General features: G+C 49.5%; 1 protein-coding gene across 1 annotated transcript in view; it reads right to left on the bottom strand.

Moving 5' to 3' along the window:
• Positions 1-6,487: 6,487 nt before the first annotated feature.
• Positions 6,488-20,735, bottom strand: part of LOC135299814 (zinc finger protein 271-like) — a 593,489-nt gene continuing 579,241 nt past the window's right edge. The window contains exon 3 of the mRNA XM_064419238.1: positions 6,488-7,240. Within this exon, the coding sequence (XP_064275308.1) occupies positions 6,488-7,240 (753 nt within the window). The remainder of the gene's footprint in view (positions 7,241-20,735) is intronic.

The raw sequence follows: 20,735 nt of genomic DNA, 5'->3' as shown, positions 1-20,735 counted from the left end.
TGGAAAAAGGGGCACTCCCCCACACGGTGGCTGCTTTAAACACCCAGTCTCCGTGTGAGAGTATTCCTTCCCACACCTAAGGTCCTAGTTCCTCAGAGGTCAGACCTCTCTCTGTCTGCCTCTGAGGAACAGCCCTCCGGATGGTTTTAGTTAGTGGGCAGAAAAACCCCCCCACCGGGCAAATCTGCTTCACTAACCCCCACCCAGACACTCCTATGACCCCCCTCAACTGGGGTCCTAGTTCAGAGTGTCGGGCGTGCTCCCCTCTATGACCCCCTTTAACTGGGGTCCTAGTTCAAGGGGAGCAATTCGGGCCACTGCCTAAAACCACCCCTAGGAGTCTCCCTGCTCCCTCTCGGAGGGCTTACCCTTTTGAGCTGCTGCTGTTCTCACTGGCCTCGGGAGTCGGCGCCTTCCCCTCCTCGGTCCGATGTAGTCCAAAGCTCGGCAGCCAAAAATGTGGCTGGACGCGTCTTCGGGCTCCAGGCTACCCCAGACCACCTCAGGGTCGTGGCCGATCCCGGACGAGTCCCCAAAAGATGTTAAAAATTTGAACGAGGCCAGATTCCAGAGCAGGAACAGGTTCTCGTTTATTAAAAAAATAAGCCAGTAAGAACAAAGGGACCTGGGAAAAGCCCAGAATCCCCACACAACAGCTCAAAAACATCTAACAACGTGTGAGACACACGTTGGGTTCTTCCACAAAACAATACACCAACAACAACAAAACTGAAAGAACCCCCAAGTAACTGAAAACCCCGCTTTTTATTACTACCCTGGTCCAGGATTGGTGGGTTTTTGGATCCGCGCACCGATTGGTGGAATTCGGGCGCTTTGATTGGTCCTTACTGGTGTTCATTCTGGACCAATCATTTCCTCAGGGCGTCGAGTGATTGGTCAGTGCCCTGGTCCAATCACCATCCACCTCCAGCCCCCACCAAGTCCAGGACACTTCCCTTCCCCCACAACAAGCAAACCCCAACTTTATAAAAAAACCAAACTTATAACAGGACGAACCATTGCTGTGACTGCAGCCCCTCTCTTGGGGCCCTACAAACAGCGCTGCAAAAGGAGCCCCTTGGAGCTCTCCTGGGCAGGCGACTCCCTCTGAGTGGGGCCTCTCCCAGCCGGGAACTCTCCCGTTTGCTGCACTCGGGGATCCTGAACAACGAGGGAGCCTGGGCCGATCCCCCCACTCCTCCAGGCTCAACCCTTCACTCACTGGGGAGATGCCAAAGCATCCACAGGGAGCATTTGCTGCCCTCAGGGGAATTTCTCACAGGAGCCTTGCACTGACTCTTTGTGTCTGTGTGCACACAGGAGTGCCTGTGCTGGGGAAATGTGGCAGAAATGCTGCTCTCGGAGGGGTTGGAGTGCCTTGGATAGCTGAGTCAGTCAGGCCTGTAAGTAAGGTTATGTCATGAGGAATAACGAAAGTTAAATGCTTTTAATAGTGGTTTTTCTGGTAAGTTTATTAATATAAGTTATAAGCTGAGTTAAATACTGTTAAATGTTATTTCTTTGTTAAATTGCAAAGTCATAGGGCCTAAGTTAGGCGAAATACTATTAAGTGCTTTTCTGTTGCTAAATTGTGAAGTTTAACGTAGAAGTTAAGGATAAGATGGAAGTTAAGGTTAAGTTATAAATTAAGTCCTGTTAGGTTTGAGCTCTGTTTGGCTTTTAGGCCACATTCCTTTTGTCCTTGCCCTCACTGTCTTGCTGTCACACACACATAGGGACAGTTCTCAGTTCATTTCCGGTTTGATTGCCAGGATTTGGCTTGGTTTTGTTGTCGCTTTGTTTCCCTGGTGTGCCTGAAGTGTCCAGTCATGAGCAGATTGAGTCTTGCCAAGGAACTCTGTGGTGCCATTGCTTAATATTAAATCTTGTTGTTGCTGATCCCTTGCTGGTGATGTTTCCAGCGCCATCAAGCCCTCGTTCGTAACAGGGTGAAGGAGCCCTTGCCCAGGCTCTGGCCCTGGGGGACACGGGGAGGCTGCCGGGGGATCCCTGTCCCCCTGTCCCACCCCCCAGGGCTCCGGCCCCCCGTCCCCGTGTCAGGCTCTGGGGTCGATCTCGTGGAACATCCTCTGGGGGAGGCTGCGGTACCGGGGGAGCCGGGGGGACCCGGGGGACAGGGGACCCCACTGTGCACGAGCAGCGTTGGACTGCTCTGGGGGAACTGTGAGGGGGAGCTGGTGCAGAGTGACCTCCCCAGTGACCTCACAGAGCCCCTGTGATGTCACGCATCCCTGTGATGTCACACATCCACCTGTGATGTCACAGAGCCCTTTGATGCCACCCTGGAATACCATGAAGCTGCACTGTGATGTCACAGAGGACTCTGTGATGTCACAAAGTCACTCTGTGATGTCAGAGACTGTTCTGTGGTGTCAGACCTGTCTCTGTGATGTTACTCAGTCACCCGGTGATGTCACAACCCACTCTCTGATGTCACAGAGCCAACATCCCTGATGGGAGAGTTTGCTCCATGGCCTCACATCTTACTCTATGATGTCACAGCCAGCTCTGTGATGTCACAACCAACTCAGTGATATCAAAAAACCCTCTCTATGATGTGATACTGCCACTCTCTAATGTCACAGCACAGCCCACTCTGTGATGTCATACAGCTATGCAATGATGTCACAACCTGCTCTGTGATGTCACACAGTCCCCTCTATGATGCTCTAGCTGCCCAATGACCTCACACAATAAACTCTGTGATGTCATAGCCCAACCTGTGACCTCACACAGCCCACTCTGTGCTGTCACACAGACCCTTGCTGACATCACAGATGCTCTGTGCCTCTATGACACAGCCACAGAGGTGCCGCTGTGACACAGCCCCCTCTGGGACATCCCCCAGCCCCTGCCAGTGCTGAGCCCCTGTCAGCTCTGTCTGTGCCCTGCTTGTGGCCCTGAGCTGCCCTGGCAGTGCCCCAGCCCTGCTGGGCTGTGCACAGGAGCTGCTCCTGGCCAGAGCTGTCTCTCTGCAGCGCTGCCCTTGCCAGGAGCTGCCTCTGGGCCAGGAGCCCAGCCCAGCTCAGCAGCACAGACACAGCACCAGGACTTTAATCACCCTCTGGGGCTTTGGTGCTCTTTGTGTCTGCCATGGCCAAAGTGCTGCACAAGTTGGCTCTGTCAGGGCCTTGCAGCTGCTGCACATCCCTGTGCCCTGTGCAGCCCAGGCTGTCCTATGGTGTCCCTGCCCTGTGCCTCTGTCCCTGCAGGTTGTCGTCATCCCCTGGCTGCCCCACCTGGCTGGACCTTTCCTTTGCTGACAGCTCTGCCTCCTGCCTGCCTCTGCCTGCCCACACAAAGCCTTGGGCTGCTCCAGGCTCCTTCTGGGGGATATGTTGCACCACAGCTCTGGCCTGGCAGGGGAATGCTTTTCTCCTGGTGTCCAATCTGGGCCTCCCCAGCTGCACTTAGCACAATTATTTGTTCTTCAGGCTCATTCCCACTATGAAGAAAAGCTCCAGCCTCTCTGAAACCACCCTTCACTCCCTCCCGGACTACTCCTGTTCTGTCCTCAGTCTCCACACCAGTGAGCCCAGAGCCTGCAGCCTCCTCCCGCTGGTTATGTGATGATGCCTCCAAACCCCATCTTGGGAGATTTTTGTGTCCTCTCCAAGGTCTGTGAAAATAGAAGAATAGTGGTCGAAATTATTTTCTCCCAAATCTTGCAGTGACTGAACAAGGCTCAATATCTCTGAAATGAATGAGGGTGGATTTACATTTGTTAGAAGGAGGAAATATTTTACAATGATGAGAGCGGCACAAAACTGCAACTGTTTTCCCAGAAAAGTGGATTCCCAACCCCAGGAATTGTCCAAGAGCAGGAGCTTTGTGCAGCCTGACCTAGTGAAACCCACTCATCCCCAAGCACAGAATTCCTGTTGTGTGAGTTCTCTGATGTGCTGGATGCCCTCGCAATGCTTCTGGCTAGAATGTCTGCTGAAGGCAGCCAGGCTGCTGCAGGGCAGTGACCTCACAGCCATCACCATGGCAGCCCTGTCTCCTGGGCCTGGCTCTCCCCTTTCCTCTGCCCCTGCCTTGTCTCTGCTGGCATGAAGAGTTTTCTCATTCATATCTTGTCCCCAAGGTGCTGGGGCCAATGGCTTCCCAGGCAGGCTCCTGGAGCAGAAGTGGCTTTTCAGAGCCCAGCCAGAAATGAGCCCTGAGGCAGCAGCTCTGCAGTGCTGGCCACCAGGCCAGGCTGCCAAGGGAGGCTTCTGGCCATGTCCTGCAAGCAGCTGCTGCTGCCAAGGTGCCTTTGGTGCCTCAGGCTCTGCCTGGCACAGCTCCCAGCACGGCACTCTGCCCTTGTGCCCGAGGCCTTCCCTGTGCTGGGGCTGGCCTGGGGCTTTTCCTGCAGTGGGACCTGCCCTGCTGATGGCACAGGAAAGGCAGTTCCTGCTGGAGCAGGAGGCTCTGCCTGCAACGGGCTCCAACAACTCCAGTAAGGCATTGTTGACTTCAAAATTGCTTCCTAGAGCAGAATATTCTAATGATTGTTATAGTTCCCGTATTGTGGAGTAAATAACTATTTCAAAAAAAAATTTACTCTGTGGTGTAAATAAGCCATGTTATTTAATCATGATCAGAATCAATCTGAGCCATATTTACATAAATATATCTGGTATACCATCGTTAATCCTGTGGGACAAATTGTATTAAGGTACAATTCCACGTGTATAATCTCTACACCTTTGAAAAAGTCTGGGGCTGGGATTTGATCCAGCCACTCCCAGTCTCCTTTTTCAGAATGAATTTTAGAAGCCTAGGGGCCTTACAGGGGTTTGAGGATCCATGGTGGGTGTTGCGTGCCATTTCTCCACCTCATGACTCAGCAGGAGTTTCTCAAAAAAAGAACTAAAGCTTTTGCCTGAAGCTCCCACTCTGCCCATGACAGGAAGCCCTGGGAGTGTCTGGGACATCCCGGCTCTTTGGCAGCCTGGGGACTCCTGGGATGTCACCACGGAGCCCCCCCGTGAGTGCCTGTGACAGATCAGTGCCTTTGCAGCCCAAGGTGCCCTGGGAGGTCACCATGGAATGGCTGTGACTGTCTGTGACCACAGAAGATCTTTACCATCCCCAGAAACACCTGGGAGGTGTCCATGGAGCCCCTGTCTCTGCCTGTGACATTCCAGCTCTTGAACAGCCTGGAGACTCTTGCAAATCCCATGGAACCCCTCTGAGGGCCTGTGACAAATCTGATCCTTAGCATGGCAACCAGGGCTGGGACCAGCTGGGATGCTTGGTTTCCACAGGGCGGGGTTCATGAATGGGATTCCCCAATTTCCAGCTCCCGCTAAAACCACACTGCCGATTGCTGCCCTCCTGCCTCCCATGGAAAGCACAGAAGGCAAAGATCCTGGACTAGAATAGGAACAATTTTTTGGGAACAGCAACAAGATCAGGAACAAACAGGAACAGCAACAATATTGATAACAAGAGGGATAAGAAAAATGGAAAACTACAATTCAGCTGCCGGGGTCAGCTGTTACTTGTCTCTGCCCCAGCACGGGAAAAGGTGGTTCTGAGCAGGCCGCGCTTTCGAAGAAGGAGTCTGGACTCTTGCTTTTGGTCTTCAGTTGCATTTATTGTTCCTTATCTACAAAGTTTTTCTGTCTGTCCAGCCGAGTTCTGATCAGCAAGACAGCCAAGGGCACTCTCTCCCGCCCACAGGGCGGTTGTCTCTTTTATAGTGAAAACTACATATTAGATATTTACCTTCAATTTCCAATACTTTTCATCCTTGTTAGCAAGTGTACCTTCACCATGAACCAATCCACACATGCCAACATCATCCTGAACATGGATGCCAAGGAGAAGAAAGAAGAAGGACAGGGCACGCCCAAATCCCTCCATCTTAGAACCCCTGACCCCCATGTACAGAATTTCAAACCCCCCTGTACAACATACAAAACCCCTCTGTACAGTGCTCCAAAATTTTTTCCCTTCACCCTGTGATTGCTACTACTATGCTACTCAAACTTTTGTGGCCCGTAACTCTTTATATAAGGTTGGCAATTTGCTCTATGAATTAAGGTAGAATTTCCAGGTGTCTTTGGCTTCCTGCCAGGGTCTCCGAGCCCCTGCCAGGGCTTGGAGACATCCAGGGCATCCAGAGAGACTTCCTGGGTTCCAAAACTCAGCTGACTGTCTCTTCCTGGACACAATTTCCTCCTGCCTGGAAAGGACACCCTTCTCCTCGAGGGGAGAGAGAGACTCCCTTTCCTGCCCCTGGCCATGACCTGAGGTGGGAGTGAATGTAATGTCACGGCCATGGCCATGATTCTTCAATTCCACATCATGTCATTGGAAGGGGCAGGAAAAGGGACAGGTGTCTTCCCAGCATGGACCACAGGGAACATGGATCACCAGGGCTCTTCCCAACATGGGTCATCCAATGGGGGATGAAGCTGCAGCAGCGCATGAAGCTCTTCCAGCAGTTGGGGAATTTGCAGGGCTTCCCTTATCAGTGACTCCATTGGTGTCTGGTCAAGTCAGAGCTCTGAGTGAAGCTCTTGCCACACCGCGGACACTCGTAGGGTCTCTCCCCAGTGTGGATGCGCCTATGCCTGACAAGGGTGAAGTTGTTCTTGAAGCCCTTCCCACAGTCAGGGCAGCGGAAGGGCCTCTCCTCTGTATGAATCCGCTCATGCAGGCGGAGATTGGAGCTGGTGTGAAACCTCTTCTGACAGGTGCGGCACTCGTAGGGCCTCTCCCCAGTGTGAATGCGCTGGTGGGTGATGAGGTGGGAATTGCGCTTGAAGCCCTTCCCGCAGTCAGGGCAGAGGAAGGGCCTCTCATCCGTGTGGATGCGCTGGTGGGTGACGAGGTGGGAATTGCGCTTGAAGCCCTTCCCACAGTCAGGGCAGAGGAAGGGCCTCTCATCAGTGTGAATCCTCTGGTGCCTGAGGAGAGTGGAGCGGGTCTGAAATCTCTGCTGACACTCAAGGCATTCATAGGGCCTGTCCCCGGTGTGGATGCGTTGGTGGGTCACAAGGGTGGATCTGTAGCTGAAGCCCTTCCCACACTCCCCACACTCGTAGGCCCATTCCCCAGTGTGGATCATCTGGTGGCAGATCAAGGTGCTGCTCCGCCTGAAGCTCTTCCCACACTCCAAGCACTTGTAGGGCTTCTCCCCATCATCAATCTGCTTATGGACCACCAGCTCTGAGCTCTGGCTGAAGCTCTGTCCACCTTCCTGGCACAGGGTGGGTCTTTCCTCCTCAGAGCACCCGGGGCTGGGTTTGGAGCTCCTCCTCCTACAGGATCTCAGGGAAATTTCTTCCCCAATGGATTCCTGTGCCATGGAGCCACTCAAAACAGCCTCTTCCACAAGGTTCTGCTGTGGAGATTTGTCCTTGCTGGTCTCCATCCTTACCTCCTTGTCTGAGGAAGGCAGGGCAAGGAGAGGATGGGATTTGCCTCCGTGCCAGAGGGAAGGGGAAGGAGATCCTCCCCTGCATGCATCCCTGGCATTATGGAGTTGGAAGCAGGGCTGTCCTGCAGCCTTGGGCTGTGCTGTGCAAGGAGATGGAGCAGGAGAGAGGGGGAAATGGGCTGTGACTACCTCCTCACTTACCTGGTGGTCCCGGGACATCTTCCTCTTCCTCGCAGCCTTCTCCTCCATCTGGCGGTGGTTTTGGGATGGGAAATTCTGTTTTGGGAGGAAAACAAGAGATGAGTGCATTGAGTTTTGTACCAAGGGGAGATTTTAAGCCAGAATTACAATTTAATAAGAAATTTATATTTTAATTTAATTTAATTTAATAAGAAAATTAAGATCGAGACAATGATGCAGAAACACTGCCTTAAACTGTCAGGATATAACCTGGCACCCTGTTGCTCAGGATGGTGGTAGCAGTCCCATTAAATGGTGGCTGCAGTCCTGTTGCAGTGAGGAACGTGATTCTGTCAAAGCAGTGATCCTGTAGAAGGGTCTGGTCTTCCTCTGAAGGCCCAGTGGTGCCTATGGAGCTCTTGTCCTCTGGCAATCCAGTAGGCAAGGTGCTCCTGCTGTTGCATGCATCAGCTTATATCCAGGTAGGAATGCTTGGCTCCTCCCCCTGGGCGGAGCATCCCACAATGGGATGATGTCATTTTGCCAGTCCTGCAGGGACACTCAATGGCCCATTCACAGAAGATGGCCCCTGGAGGGCGTTATCAGGGCTGAGACATGGAAGAGATAAAGAACACTGCCCTGCCTGTTTATAACAGTTTCTAAAGGTGGTGATGGAAAACATGCATTTGGTTACATCTTGCACTGCAACCTGAAACAGTGGGGTAATCCCTGCTTGGGGGGGGGGGGGTGAATACCACCCCCCTTGCCCGAACTGGCTCAGGTGTAAAACCCTCACCCCAGGAAAGCCACACACACAGGGGACAATGTCACACTTGCCCTGCCAGGGGAGGTCTCTGTCCCCTTCACTACCTTGCCCTACCCCCTCTTCTCTCTTTTTCTCTTTCTCTACCTCACATTTCCTGTTCAAAAAAATCCACTTTGGATTTGGTCTTGGTAGCACCTTAATTGCGGCAGAAGCATCTCTCTAATAATTTTCTTAACCAGACTGCAACATTATTTGGGCACAGTGAGTTTAGACACTGTTCTTTGCCCCAAGTGCCTTTGACAATAGCATGGTTCCCTCCTCTGAGGAGGTTGTGGTTCTCTCTGGATGAACTCTTGGAAACTTGGATGCAGCTTCATCTGAGTAACTTATGGGAGAACTGATGAGGAAAAAGGCTTTAGGTGGCTGGGTTGCCAGTGGAAAGAAAATGTTTTGTTGTCCTTCCTTGAAAAGTTTCTTAAAAACACTGGAGGAAAGGCAGCAAATGATACCAGCAAGGTTGATAAGGTTCATTCACCCCAAAGTAAGGAACACAAGGCTGCTAAAAGTTCCACGAGAAGCCCAGCTCAAGCAGCTAAATTCCTGAATAAATGCCAAATTCACAGGCTTAGGGACTTTGCCAAATGTGAGAATCATTATTCTCTTCGTCCCTGTCACCTTTGTGACAGCCCCACAGTGCTTTCTCTTCCTTTTAGTAATCTATAGTGGGCCAAATTTCCACTTTTCTTTTATGGGAACCTGCCAGCAGCTGAGCTGGAGCTGTGCAGCAACCAATGAAACTTGGAATTGCCACAGAATTGCTTCTATTATCAGTTTACTAATGTATTGGATTTGTTTGCATTTTAATCACATGTTACTTGTGGGAAAATCAAAATTCATCAAAGTGATTAATGCAGAGTAAAATTTGATTTCTGCCAAGTTTATTTTGTCCAGTGCCCAGGGATTGCTCGAGGGGTCTCTGTGCCTCTCACACTGGGGGATGCTTGGGAGGGGCTTGTGGGGGTTGTCCCTGTCCCTGTCACCCCAGGCCATTCCCCAGGGGGTCTCCATTATTCTCACCCCAGGGAATGCCTGGCGGGTCTCCCTCTCACCTTCTGGCATGGGATGCTCAGGGCAGTTCTGTCCCTCTCAGCCCAGGGGATGCTCGGGGTCTCTGTCCCCTCGCCCTGGGGGATGCTCAGGGGTCACCATCCCTCTGGCCTCAGGGAATGCTTGTGCAGGGCTGGGGACCAGGGGCTCTGTGTCCCTCTCACCACTGAGGGTGCTCGGGGCTGGGGGGGCTCTCTGACCTTCTCATCCCTGGGGAGGCCAGGGAGGTCTCTGTCCCTCTCAGCCCTGGTGTGACCCTGCCCAAACATCATCGGGGTCAGAGGGACAGACACACTCCAAACTCCCATAAGAGCTGAACCTGGGATCATGCTCATACCCCCATTTGTCTGTTTAGCACAGAAATGAGTTCTGCACCTTAAGGCTGGTTCTGAGAGCAAAGGGAGGCAGGAAGAAGCGAGCAGTTTGTTTTAGAAACTGCATTCACTCCTCCACATTCTGGCTCCTGGACAGACAGATGGCAGGACAGGGCTCTCCTTTGGTTTTAGTTAGTTTTTAGCTCACTGAGGCAGATAAGTTTATAAGTTTCCTGTACTGTGATTTTTCTTTCTCTTTGGAGCTGTTTAAACCTGCTCTGCACTGAACACCCAGAAGGGCACCGATAGCTTGTAACTGTGACCCATTGGGCTGAGCCTGGTTCACGGCATTTCCAGTGCTGGAGGAACTGATAAGAGACTGAGGGAGCCAAGCTAAAGCCCACGGACGGACTTGCTGAATTTGCCATCTCTTTTGGAGTGGCAAGAGGATTTATTGTTTAATAGTGTTCAGTTCTTGCTGGCTGGTGAATACTTTGCTTGTTAAATTACCAGGTTTTTTCCACTTTTCTCCAAGGAGATATTTTCCAGATCTGGTTGGGGGAGGAGCCGCTTAAATTTTCTTTCTAGAGGAAACCCCTTTTGGAGGTTGTCTCCCAAATTTGCCTTAAACCAGGACAGGGCGGTAGGGAGAGGAGGGAGCCCAAAGTGGCTGGGTTGAGGGGAGGCAGGAGACAGGGACCATGGGACCCCAAAATCCCCCAGCATCCCTAAGCAGGACCCTGGAGAGGGGGGATCCCCAGGACCCATGGGATCCTTGGCAGCCATGAGAGGGGGGACCACCAGAGGGATGAGACTGGAAATGGGACACTCCTGGTGGCTTTTTTAGATTCACTTGTGCTTTTTGAAGTTTTTTCTGGACAGCAGGTGACTTCTAGAGATGGACTTGGGCAGAGGACCTTCAGCCTCACGGTGCTCATCCCTTGATTTTCCCCAAACCAGGATTTCCCATTCCCAAATCTTGGCCCAATGGAGGACGAGACTGCAAGGAAGAGGAAGATGCCCAGAGACATTCAGGCAGGTGAGGAGGAAGTCAGTTCCCCTTTCCCCCTCTCTCCTGCTCCATCTCCCAGCCCAGCATGGCCCCTGGCTACAGGACAACCCACTGCCAACGCTGTCCTGCTGGGGATGCACTGGGGGATCTCCTTCCCCTTCCCTCTGGCACGGAGGCACATTCACAGGCTCTGGGGCAGGAGGGGGAACCGTGGGCAGTTTGGGGTGCGTGGCTCGGCTGCTCCCAGCACAGTTCCCCCAAGCCCCCGGCGCGGCTCTGCCAGGCCCCCCCACCGTGGCACTGGCCAGAGGTTCTTTAACAGAAATGCTGGTAAATTGACCATCTGGAATTACACTAAATACAATTTCAAGAAGCTGCTGGTTTGCTGGGCAGATTGCCAAATTCCACATTGTTGTTTCTTTCAGGAAAACTGCACTTTAAAAGGTCTTAGCAAATTTGTGCTTGCATAAAATTTGTGGCTACTGTGATGGGAATATGACCTTTTTGTTCACTAAAAACAGGAGAAAGCATAAGGTTGTGATGGGAATGTGACCTTCTTGTTCACTAAAAACAGGAGGAAACATAATGTAAATAAGTAACTGTCAACTAGCATGCGATAACATATGAGACTAAACATTGCTGAGCTAATCAAAATACAAGTTGTTCCCAGTCCCAGGTTCCCAGAGAGGGGGGGCGCCGAGGAAAAGTACCAGAGGCCCTATTCGACGACCACCAGGAGGCAGAAGGAGACCCTCTAACAACCGAGCGAACATGCGCGGAGAAGCACCGGAAATGCGATGGGGCTAAGAGAGCGGGGGGTACAAAAAGGGGAACGGGACAGCTTTCGGCGCGGCAGTTGATGGAGCGAGGACTCCCCCGCCGCCCAGCGCTGCGATTTGCTTTCTCTTTTCTGTATTAATAAATTGGCTATATAATTGACCCGACTGGCCCATTGCGCTCATTTCATAACAACTTGGTGCCGTGACTCGGATCGGTGGCCGTCAGAGAGGTCTCTCAATACCGGGGGGGGCGCCCCTCCGATTCGGAGGCCCCGGGACCTGAGGGACCCGCTCCCGGCCCCGACCAACGAACCCCGAAAAGAGGAAAGGAGAAAGCAAAGGGAGGTTGCGGGCCCAAGGAGACCCCTTAAAAGATTTGTGCACAAAGTCCGGACGAAGACGCGGGACGCGTAAGTATTACGGGATCCGTCCGGGCGGGGTTGGGATCCCGGAGTGTGGCGAGTGTGTGGTGTGTGAGAGGAGAGCTGGCAGCCAGACTTTCCAAGTGAGTGCGGACCCCCAGTAGTGCGTTTCCCATTGACCCGCGAGGGCTTGGGCCACGAACCAGGGGAAGCGAAAGTTGATTGTGTGAAAGAAGGCACTCCGGAAGAATGGGACAGGGGAAGAGTAAGCCCCCTGCCGAGGTGAAACTCCCTCCAATACCTAGGGAAAGCCCTTTAGGATTTATGATAGAAAACTGGCAACACTTTCCAGGCACACGGGACAAGGATAAGGCTAAAATGATTCACTATTGTGTGGAAGTATGGGGAGGGAAAGAAATCTCCAAGGGTGTGTTTTGGCCTGTATTTGGCTCTTCAGAAGATTGGGTAAGGCAAACCTTAAATATCTGGGTAAATAGTAGAGGACCCCCCTGCACTCAGGAGGAGAGTAATTATGCTAAAGTTTGGGCAGAGAGACCCGAAGTGTTTCTCTTCAAACTTTCTGAAACATCGAAAGGGAATAAGAGTAAGAAAAAGGGGAATAGACCAGAAGACACTTTGGTACTACCCCCTCCTTATGTACTCCCACCCCAAGCACAGGCAGCGGAGGCTCCTCCGAGTGCACCAGCAGGGACAGACTCGGATTCGGATGGGCCCGAATATACAGGGCCAATGACTCGAAGTCGAACCAAGAAAGGTTTATACCCCTTAAGGAAAATGCCTATGGGGGGACCCCAGGCCGGCATAGGGTTTGTATCGGTGCCCCTAAGCTCAGGAGATGTTAGGGAATTTAAGAAAGAAATGGGACACCTTCTGGACGACCCGCTTGGAGTGGCCGAGCGGGTAGATCAATTCTTAGGACCTAATATGTACACCTGGGAGGAATTACAATCCATACTGAATATCCTATTTACGGCAGAGGAAAAAAATATGATTAGAAGAGAGGGAATGCGTATCTGGGATGCGCAGCACGCGCAGGGGCCGGCAGCAGATATAAAATGGCCATTGCAAAATCCTAATTGGGATCATCAGGACCCGGCCCATAGAGTGCACATGCAAGACCTCAGAACAATAATTGTGCAGGGAATCAGGGAGTCTGTCCCAAGAGGACAGAATATTAATAAAGCCTTTAACGAAAGACAGAAAAAGGATGAGACCCCCACTGAATGGCTAGAAAGATTAATGAAGAATTTTCAGTTGTATTCAGGAATGGATCCAGATGGACAGATGGGACAGGCAGTGCTAAAGGTACACTTCGTTTCCAAATCCTGGGAGGACATCAGAAGGAAAATACAGAAATTAGAGGATTGGCTAGATAGAGGGTTAGACGAGTTGCTAAGAGAAGCTCAGAGAGTGTACGTGAGGAGAGAGGAAGAGCGAGATAGGAGACAAGCCCGAATAATGATGGCGGCAGTGCGCGAAGGCCAGGGAACGGATAGGAGACCCGAACAGGACAGAAGGGAATTGAGGTGGAGTGGGCAGAAAAGCCCACGGGATAAACAGGAACTGAAGGTGTGCTTTTACTGCGGACGGAGAGGACACTTTAAGAGGGAATGTTGGACGCGGATTCGGGACGAGAAGGAGTTTAAGGAGGACTAGGGGGGTCAGGGGCTCTATCTCTTGGGGACCCAGAAACATCAAAGGGAGCCCTTGGTAAAATTGAAGGTAGGTCCCCAGGGCCAGGATATTACCTTCCTGGTTGATACTGGAGCTGAAAGGTCCACACTCCAGTCATTACCTAGAGGGTGTAAGTTATCTAGGGAGACTGTTACAGTAGTGGGAGCAAAAGGGGAACCGTTCGAAGTTAAAGTTATAAAAGAGGTAGTAGTAGAATCGGACTCCAAGATGGGTATTGGGGATTTTCTATTAGTACCAGAATCAGATTATAACTATTAGGTAGAGATATGATTGTAGAATTAGGTATTCAAATCAAGGTGGTAGAACAGGAGATTCAGATTAAGTTGTGTCCCCTAAGATTAGAAGATGAGAGAAAAATCAACCCTGAAGTATGGTATAATCCGGATAGTGCCGGCAGATTAGAAATTACCCCCTTCAAGGTAACCATTAAAAATCCGGAGATTCCAGTAAGAATAAAACAATACCCGATGTCTTTGGAAGGAAGCAAAGGGTTGAAACCGGAAATCGATAGACTAATCAAACAAGGATTATTAGAACCCTGTATGTCCCCTTATAATACCCCAATTTTACCAGTAAAGAAGTCAAACGGGTCTTATCGTTTAGTACATGACCTGAGAGAAATAAACAAGAGGACGATAGCTAGGTTCCCAGTGGTGGCTAACACCTACACATTATTGAGCAAACTAAGCCCGGATAACCACTGGTACAGTGTAATCGACCTGAAGGATGCCTTTTGGGCTTGCCCCTTAGATGAAGCAAGCAGGGATTATTTCGCCTTCGAATGGGAAGACCCAGAGACAGGGAGAAAACAACAGCTTAGATGGACGGTGTTACCCCAGGGCTTTACAGAATCCCCTAATTTATTTGGACAAGCTTTGGAACAAATTTTAGAGGATTACCAAACTGAACCGGGGATAACCCTGATACAATATGTAGACGATCTATTGTTAGCAGGGAAAGATGAGGAAGGAGTAAGAAGAGAAAGCATAAAACTTTTGAATTTCCTGGGGCTTAAAGGACTAAAGGTTTCGAAGGCTAAGCTGCAGTTTGTAGAGGAAGAGGTAAAGTACTTAGGACACTATCTAAGACGAGGTGAGAAAAGAATAGATCCGGAAAGGGTGCAGGCTATCCTATCATTGCCAACCCCCAAGAACAAGAGACAAATCAGACAAATCTTGGGTTTAACAGGATACTGTAGACAGTGGATAGAGAATTACAGTAGTAAGGCCAGGTTTTTATACCAAAAATTGACTCAGGATGGGTGGATGAAATGGACTCAGGAGGATACAGAAAATCTGAAAGAATTAAAGGAGAGCTTGGTGCATGCTCCAGTTCTAAGTCTCCCTGACTTAAAAAGACCCTTTTATTTATTCGTTAATATAGAAGGGGGAATTGCCTTTGGAGTACTAACCCAAGAATGGGCAGACAAGAGGAAACCTGTAGCGTACTTATCGAAACTTTTGGACCCCGTGAGCAGGGGATGGCCTACGTGTTTACAAATGTTAGCCGGATGCGCTTTATTAGTTGAAGAAGCTAGGAAAATTACCTTTAACAGTAGTCTTAAGGTTTTCTCCCCCCATAATATCAGGAGCGTAATGCAGAAAAAAGCAGATAAATGGATATCAGATGCTAGGCTCCTGAAATATGAGGGGATTTTACTAGAAGCACCAAATTTTACCTTAGAAACAACTGCTATTCAAAATCCGGCTACCTTTTTGTTCGGGAATGTAGAAGAAGCACCTTTAATACATGATTGCTTAATAACTATTGAAGAACAAACCAAGATTAGGCCTGACCTGGAAGAAGAAGAGCTAGACGAAGGAGAAAAGTTGTTCATAGATGGGTCCTCCCGGGTGGTAGATGGGAAACGCCAATCAGGATACGCTATTATTGGGGGCACAGACTTACAAGTAGTGGAATCAGGGGCCTTAGATAAATCCTGGTCAGCACAAGCCTGTGAACTATACGCTATTCTAAGAGCTTTGAAGCTCTTAAAAGGGAAAGAGGGAACGATATATACCGATTCTAGATATGGGTTTGGGGTGGTACATACCTTTGGAAAATTATGGGAAGAAAGGGGATTAGTAAACTCACAAGGGAAGGGACTAGTCCATCAACAATTGATAACTGAAGTACTGCAAGCCCTGAGGGGACCAAAAAGGATAGCAGTAGTACATTTGAAAGGCCACCAAGTAGGAACAGACCTCAAGACTAGGGGTAATAATGCAGCAGATCAAGAGGCTAAACGAGCAGCGGCTAGAGAAATGCTCTTGAGAGAAAAACCAAGGGAGCAGGATAGTCAGGAAGATCCAGCATTGGTCTTCACTCCTGAAGAGGAGGACAAATTGAAGAAAATGGGACTGTCTAAACTCAATGGGGAATGGGTAACTCGGGATAAGCGGAAAATCTTGCCAAAAGCCGTAGCCCAAAGAGTCCTGTATAAACTACACCAAGGTACACATTGGGGAGCACAAGGGTTAGCAGACCATTTTGCAACCCAATATATGACTATAGGGCTACATGATATCGCCAAATACATTACCAAGAGTTGCCCAACATGTTTAAGGGTTAATCGAAGCAACCTGAGGAAGTTGCCCCCAGGGGGTCGGCCGTTGGCAAAGAGACCATTTTCACATATACAAATTGACTTTACTGAACTTCCAAAGGTAGGGCGGACACGATACCTCTTAGTAATGGTAGACCACCTTACCCATTATGTAGAAGCATTCCCAACTACCAGAGAAACCGCCCATACTGTGGTAAGAATCCTATTAGAGGAAATAGTGCCAAGATATGGGGTACCTGAAACCATAGACTCAGACAAAGGGCCGCATTTCACCTCAAAGGTAACCCAAGATCTAGCCGACTCCCTAGGAATAAGGTGGGAACAACACACCCCTTATCATCCCCAGAGTTCGGGAAGGGTGGAGAGAATGAACGGAGAAATAAAGAAACAGCTAACCAAATTAGTATTAGAAACCAAATTGTCCTGGGTAAAGTGTATACCCCTGGCATTACTGAACATTAGGACACAACCCCGGGCGGACACAGGGCTATCCCCCTTTGAGATGCTATATGGAATGCCCTACAACTTGGAAAAAGTACAGATAAACCCCAATATCAGTAATAAGAGTTTGAACAGTTATTTGGTTACCTTGGAAAAATACAGAAAGAAACTGTGGGAAAAGGGAATGTGGGTTCAACGACCTCCTTTGAATCTTGTATTACACCAGGTTCAGCCAGGAGACTGGGTGTTAATCAAGAGTTGGAAGGAAAGTCCCTTAACCCCAAGGTGGGAAGGCCCATATCTTACCCTGCTCACCACAGACACTGCTGTGAGAACTGCCGAAAAAGGGTGGACTCACGCTAGTCGAGTAAAAGGACCAGTGAACCCTTCCAACTTTCCTGAGCATCCACAGAACTGTCAGTGGAGAATAAAAGGACCCCCAGACGGCCTAAGACTGACATTCACCAAAAAAACCAGAAATGGGCCGTCATCTCGATGACTGAGCAATGGGAAAGGCTAGGACCAGCGGACCAAAGGAGGGTCCAACAGAAACTGTCATTAACTTTGCAGCCGTATCTACTAAGTTTGGCACGCTTCAACTCAGCAGCTCGAGAAGCCATAGCGAATCCTCCAGACAACTGGGTCTGGTGGATTGAAACTTATGGACCTCAAGAGGAACCCTCGTTCCAACCTTTTAAACACAGTCCCTGATGTAGCTGTGGAAAAGAACTTTGTGAGGCATGGGTAGCCTTTAAATGCGGTGGTTGTAATAAGGTTTACTGGAAAGAACAAAGGTTGATCTATCACTTGTGGTGCGGGAGGTGTGCAGGCAAGGACATTAGGAGGGAAGATTGGGCTCTAGCATTAGAAAGAGAGAACGGAATACCTTATACTCAATTTCGGAGTGTGTATGAGACCCCAGAACAGCTCTTGTTAGCATGGGCAAGGTGGCAAATTAAATGTTGGTTGAAAAAGTGCCGACAGATCGCCAATTCCCGTATTCTAACTGCAAGGTGCCGACATACGGTACCACACTTAAGGACTTCAATAGTCGGACCCCTAGGAAAGGACATAGACCCAGACACAGCTTTAAATAATTGGATTGCTAAATTTGAACGCCTACATATCAAGAAAAGCCAGGTCAATCCGTCCCTGTCATAAACTTTGTAAAAGGTTGTGGTGAGTCCACTGCCAGAGAGGGGGGGCTCCCAGAAAATACTTGCCGACCTTATTGGGAGGGATAACTTGGGAAAAGACTCTAGAGTATCCTAACCAGTCTCTTGGTCCTTGCAAGGGTAAAACTCGCAAGCGAAACAACAGCTACAGGTGCGACTTCCTGTTAACCCTCTTAAGAGGCGAAAGAAGTGCAAGCTCCATCCCTCAGAAGATCCTTGCCGCCGAGAAGATAACAGCCCTCGTAACTAGTCGCAAACTAGTTGACGAGCGAGGCGGAGGGACACTTAGTGGAAGGATGGAACTTCACAAAATGGGAGCACCAATAGAGCTTACAGGCAGGGATCAGAAGGGCCAAAGGACTCAAGTTGGAGAAAGGGTGAAACTGGACAGGCTGATTATTCATACCCATACTGGCAGTGGATGTTACTCAACTTTAATGTGAATATTGATGATATGGTTATTGATCAGGGAAACACTAGGGGATGGCGTAAGCCATGAACCCTTCAAATGGTCACTTATTAGATGGGAAGATCACCGAGTCATAGCAACAACTATAACTTCAGGAGTCCCCTCCTTTAGGTGTCAGCTATGTGACATTATCCAGGCTAAACCCTGTCTAAATAGGATAGGGTTTTATATGTGCCCAGCGTCGAATCCAGGGAAACCATACTGCAACTATCCTGGACACTTTTATTGTGGATATTGGGGATGTGAAACCATAGCTCATGGTTTTACCCCAGGAGGAGGGAGGGACTCATACATAAGAGTCGGATGGTACCCATGGGGCTGTACCCCTCCCCGATTTGATTTTGCCGGTGGAGTGACAACGGGGGGGAACTGCCAGTCTATTCAGATAAACGTGACCAATGACAAAATTAGCGATCCAGTTTGGGTCACCGGAAAAACCTGGGGGGCAAGATTATGGGAACCAGGAAAGGATCGGGGGGGCACTTCCTGATTAGAAAAGAGCCAGTCCCTCATGACCCAGAACCTGTGGGGCCGAACCCCGTAATTACTGAAGAAGGGAGAAAGAGAGAAAGGGGCAATTATTCATTAGTAGAAAATCTCACAAGGAAGCCGACTCAGTCGGGAGATTGGCCACTAACAGCTCCACCTGCTCGGGAGTATAGTATGCTGTGGAAAGTGATGCAAGCTACATTCAGAGTTCTCAATACTACGAACCCAAATTTAACCAATGAATGCTGGTTGTGCTATACTGTTAACCCGCCTTTTTATGAAGCTTTAGGAACTACAGCAAAACCTAGGAGGATTAACGGAACCAATCCACGAGAGTGCCTTTGGAAGAGAGGCCAGGACAGAACCCCAGGGATATCAATAGTTCAGGTAACAGGGAAAGGGAGGTGCGTAGGAAGGATTCCACCAGACAAAAAACATCTGTGTGAAATAGGTATGACAACCGTCAAGTCTGAAAAATCGGCTAAGTGGCTTCTCCCTGCAGTAAACGCCAAATGGGTATGCAATACACTGGGAGTGACTCCATGTATATCTATACCTCATTTCAATGAGACATTCGAATATTGCATACAGGTTGTGATAGTTCCCCGAATTATATACCATCCAAAGGAATATATATATGAACATCAGATCACTCCTGAACATCATTTAGTGAAACGAGAGCCCTTTACAGCCACAGCTCTTACAGTAGCCGTCCTATTGGGCTTAGGAGGAGCAGGAGTAGGAACAGGGGCAACTGCCCTAATAAATCACCAAAGGGGTATGAAAGACTTGAGAGCCTCAGTAGATGAAGATCTAAGTAGAATCGAAAAAGCAATAGACGGACTAGTCAAATCAGTAAGATCTTTATCAGAAGTTGTACTCCAGAACAGACGGGGATTGGATATACTGTTTCTACAACAAGGAGGGTTGTGCGTAGCATTATGAGAGGAATGTTGCACATATGCAGACCACACTGGGATAGTGATAGATACCATGGCCGAGCTCAGAAAACAATTGGAAAAGCGAAAAAGGGAAAGGGAAGCACAACAAAACTGGTACGAATCATGGTTCAACCACTCCCCTTGGCTCACCACACTCCTGTCCACTATAGCGGGACCTCTCATATTGTTTATCCTAACAATCACTTTCGGGCCTTGCATATTTAATAAATTAATTAATGTAGTAAAGGGAAGATTGGAAGCCGCCCACCTCATGCTCATTAAGGCGAGGTATGAACCTCTGAGCGATGGGAACACAGAGGACTACTTAGAGCTCAGCAGAAAGGAGCTTGCCAGATTCAGTGAACAAAAAGAGTGACATAGAAAAAAAAGGGGGGGTTGTGATGGGAATATGACCTTTTTGTTCACTAAAAACAGGAGAAAGCATAAGGTTGTGATGGGAATGTGACCTTCTTGTTCACTAAAAACAGGAGGAAACATAATGTAAATAAGTAACTGTCAACTAGCATGCGATAACATATGAGACTAAACATTGCTGAGCTAATCAAAATACAAGTTGTTCCCAGTCCCAGGTTCCCAGAGAGGGGGGGCGCCGAGGAAAAGTACCAGAGGCCCTATTCGACGACCACCAGGAGGCAGAAGGAGACCCTCTAACAACCGAGCGAACATGCGCGGAGAAGCACCGGAAATGCGATGGGGCTAAGAGAGCGGGGGGTACAAAAAGGGGAACGGGACAGCTTTCGGCGCGGCAGTTGATGGAGCGAGGACTCCCCCGCCGCCCAGCGCTGCGATTTGCTTTCTCTTTTCTGTATTAATAAATTGGCTATATAATTGACCCGACTGGCCCATTGCGCTCATTTCATAACAGCTACCATGGGCTTCTCTCAAAACTAATTTACATAAAATCATGTCACACTTATTACATTCTTTGAATTCCTCCAGTAAATCCTTCATGCTGTTATTTCAGTCACAGATTGTTCAACTTTTCAGTGCCTTATTTC

The sequence above is a fragment of the Passer domesticus genome, chromosome 4, assembly GCF_036417665.1.
Source record: "Passer domesticus isolate bPasDom1 chromosome 4, bPasDom1.hap1, whole genome shotgun sequence".
Taxonomy (NCBI): Eukaryota; Metazoa; Chordata; class Aves; order Passeriformes; family Passeridae; genus Passer; species Passer domesticus.
The sequence above is the reverse complement of the archived record's forward strand: the minus strand, read 5'-3'. Positions and strand labels throughout refer to the sequence as shown.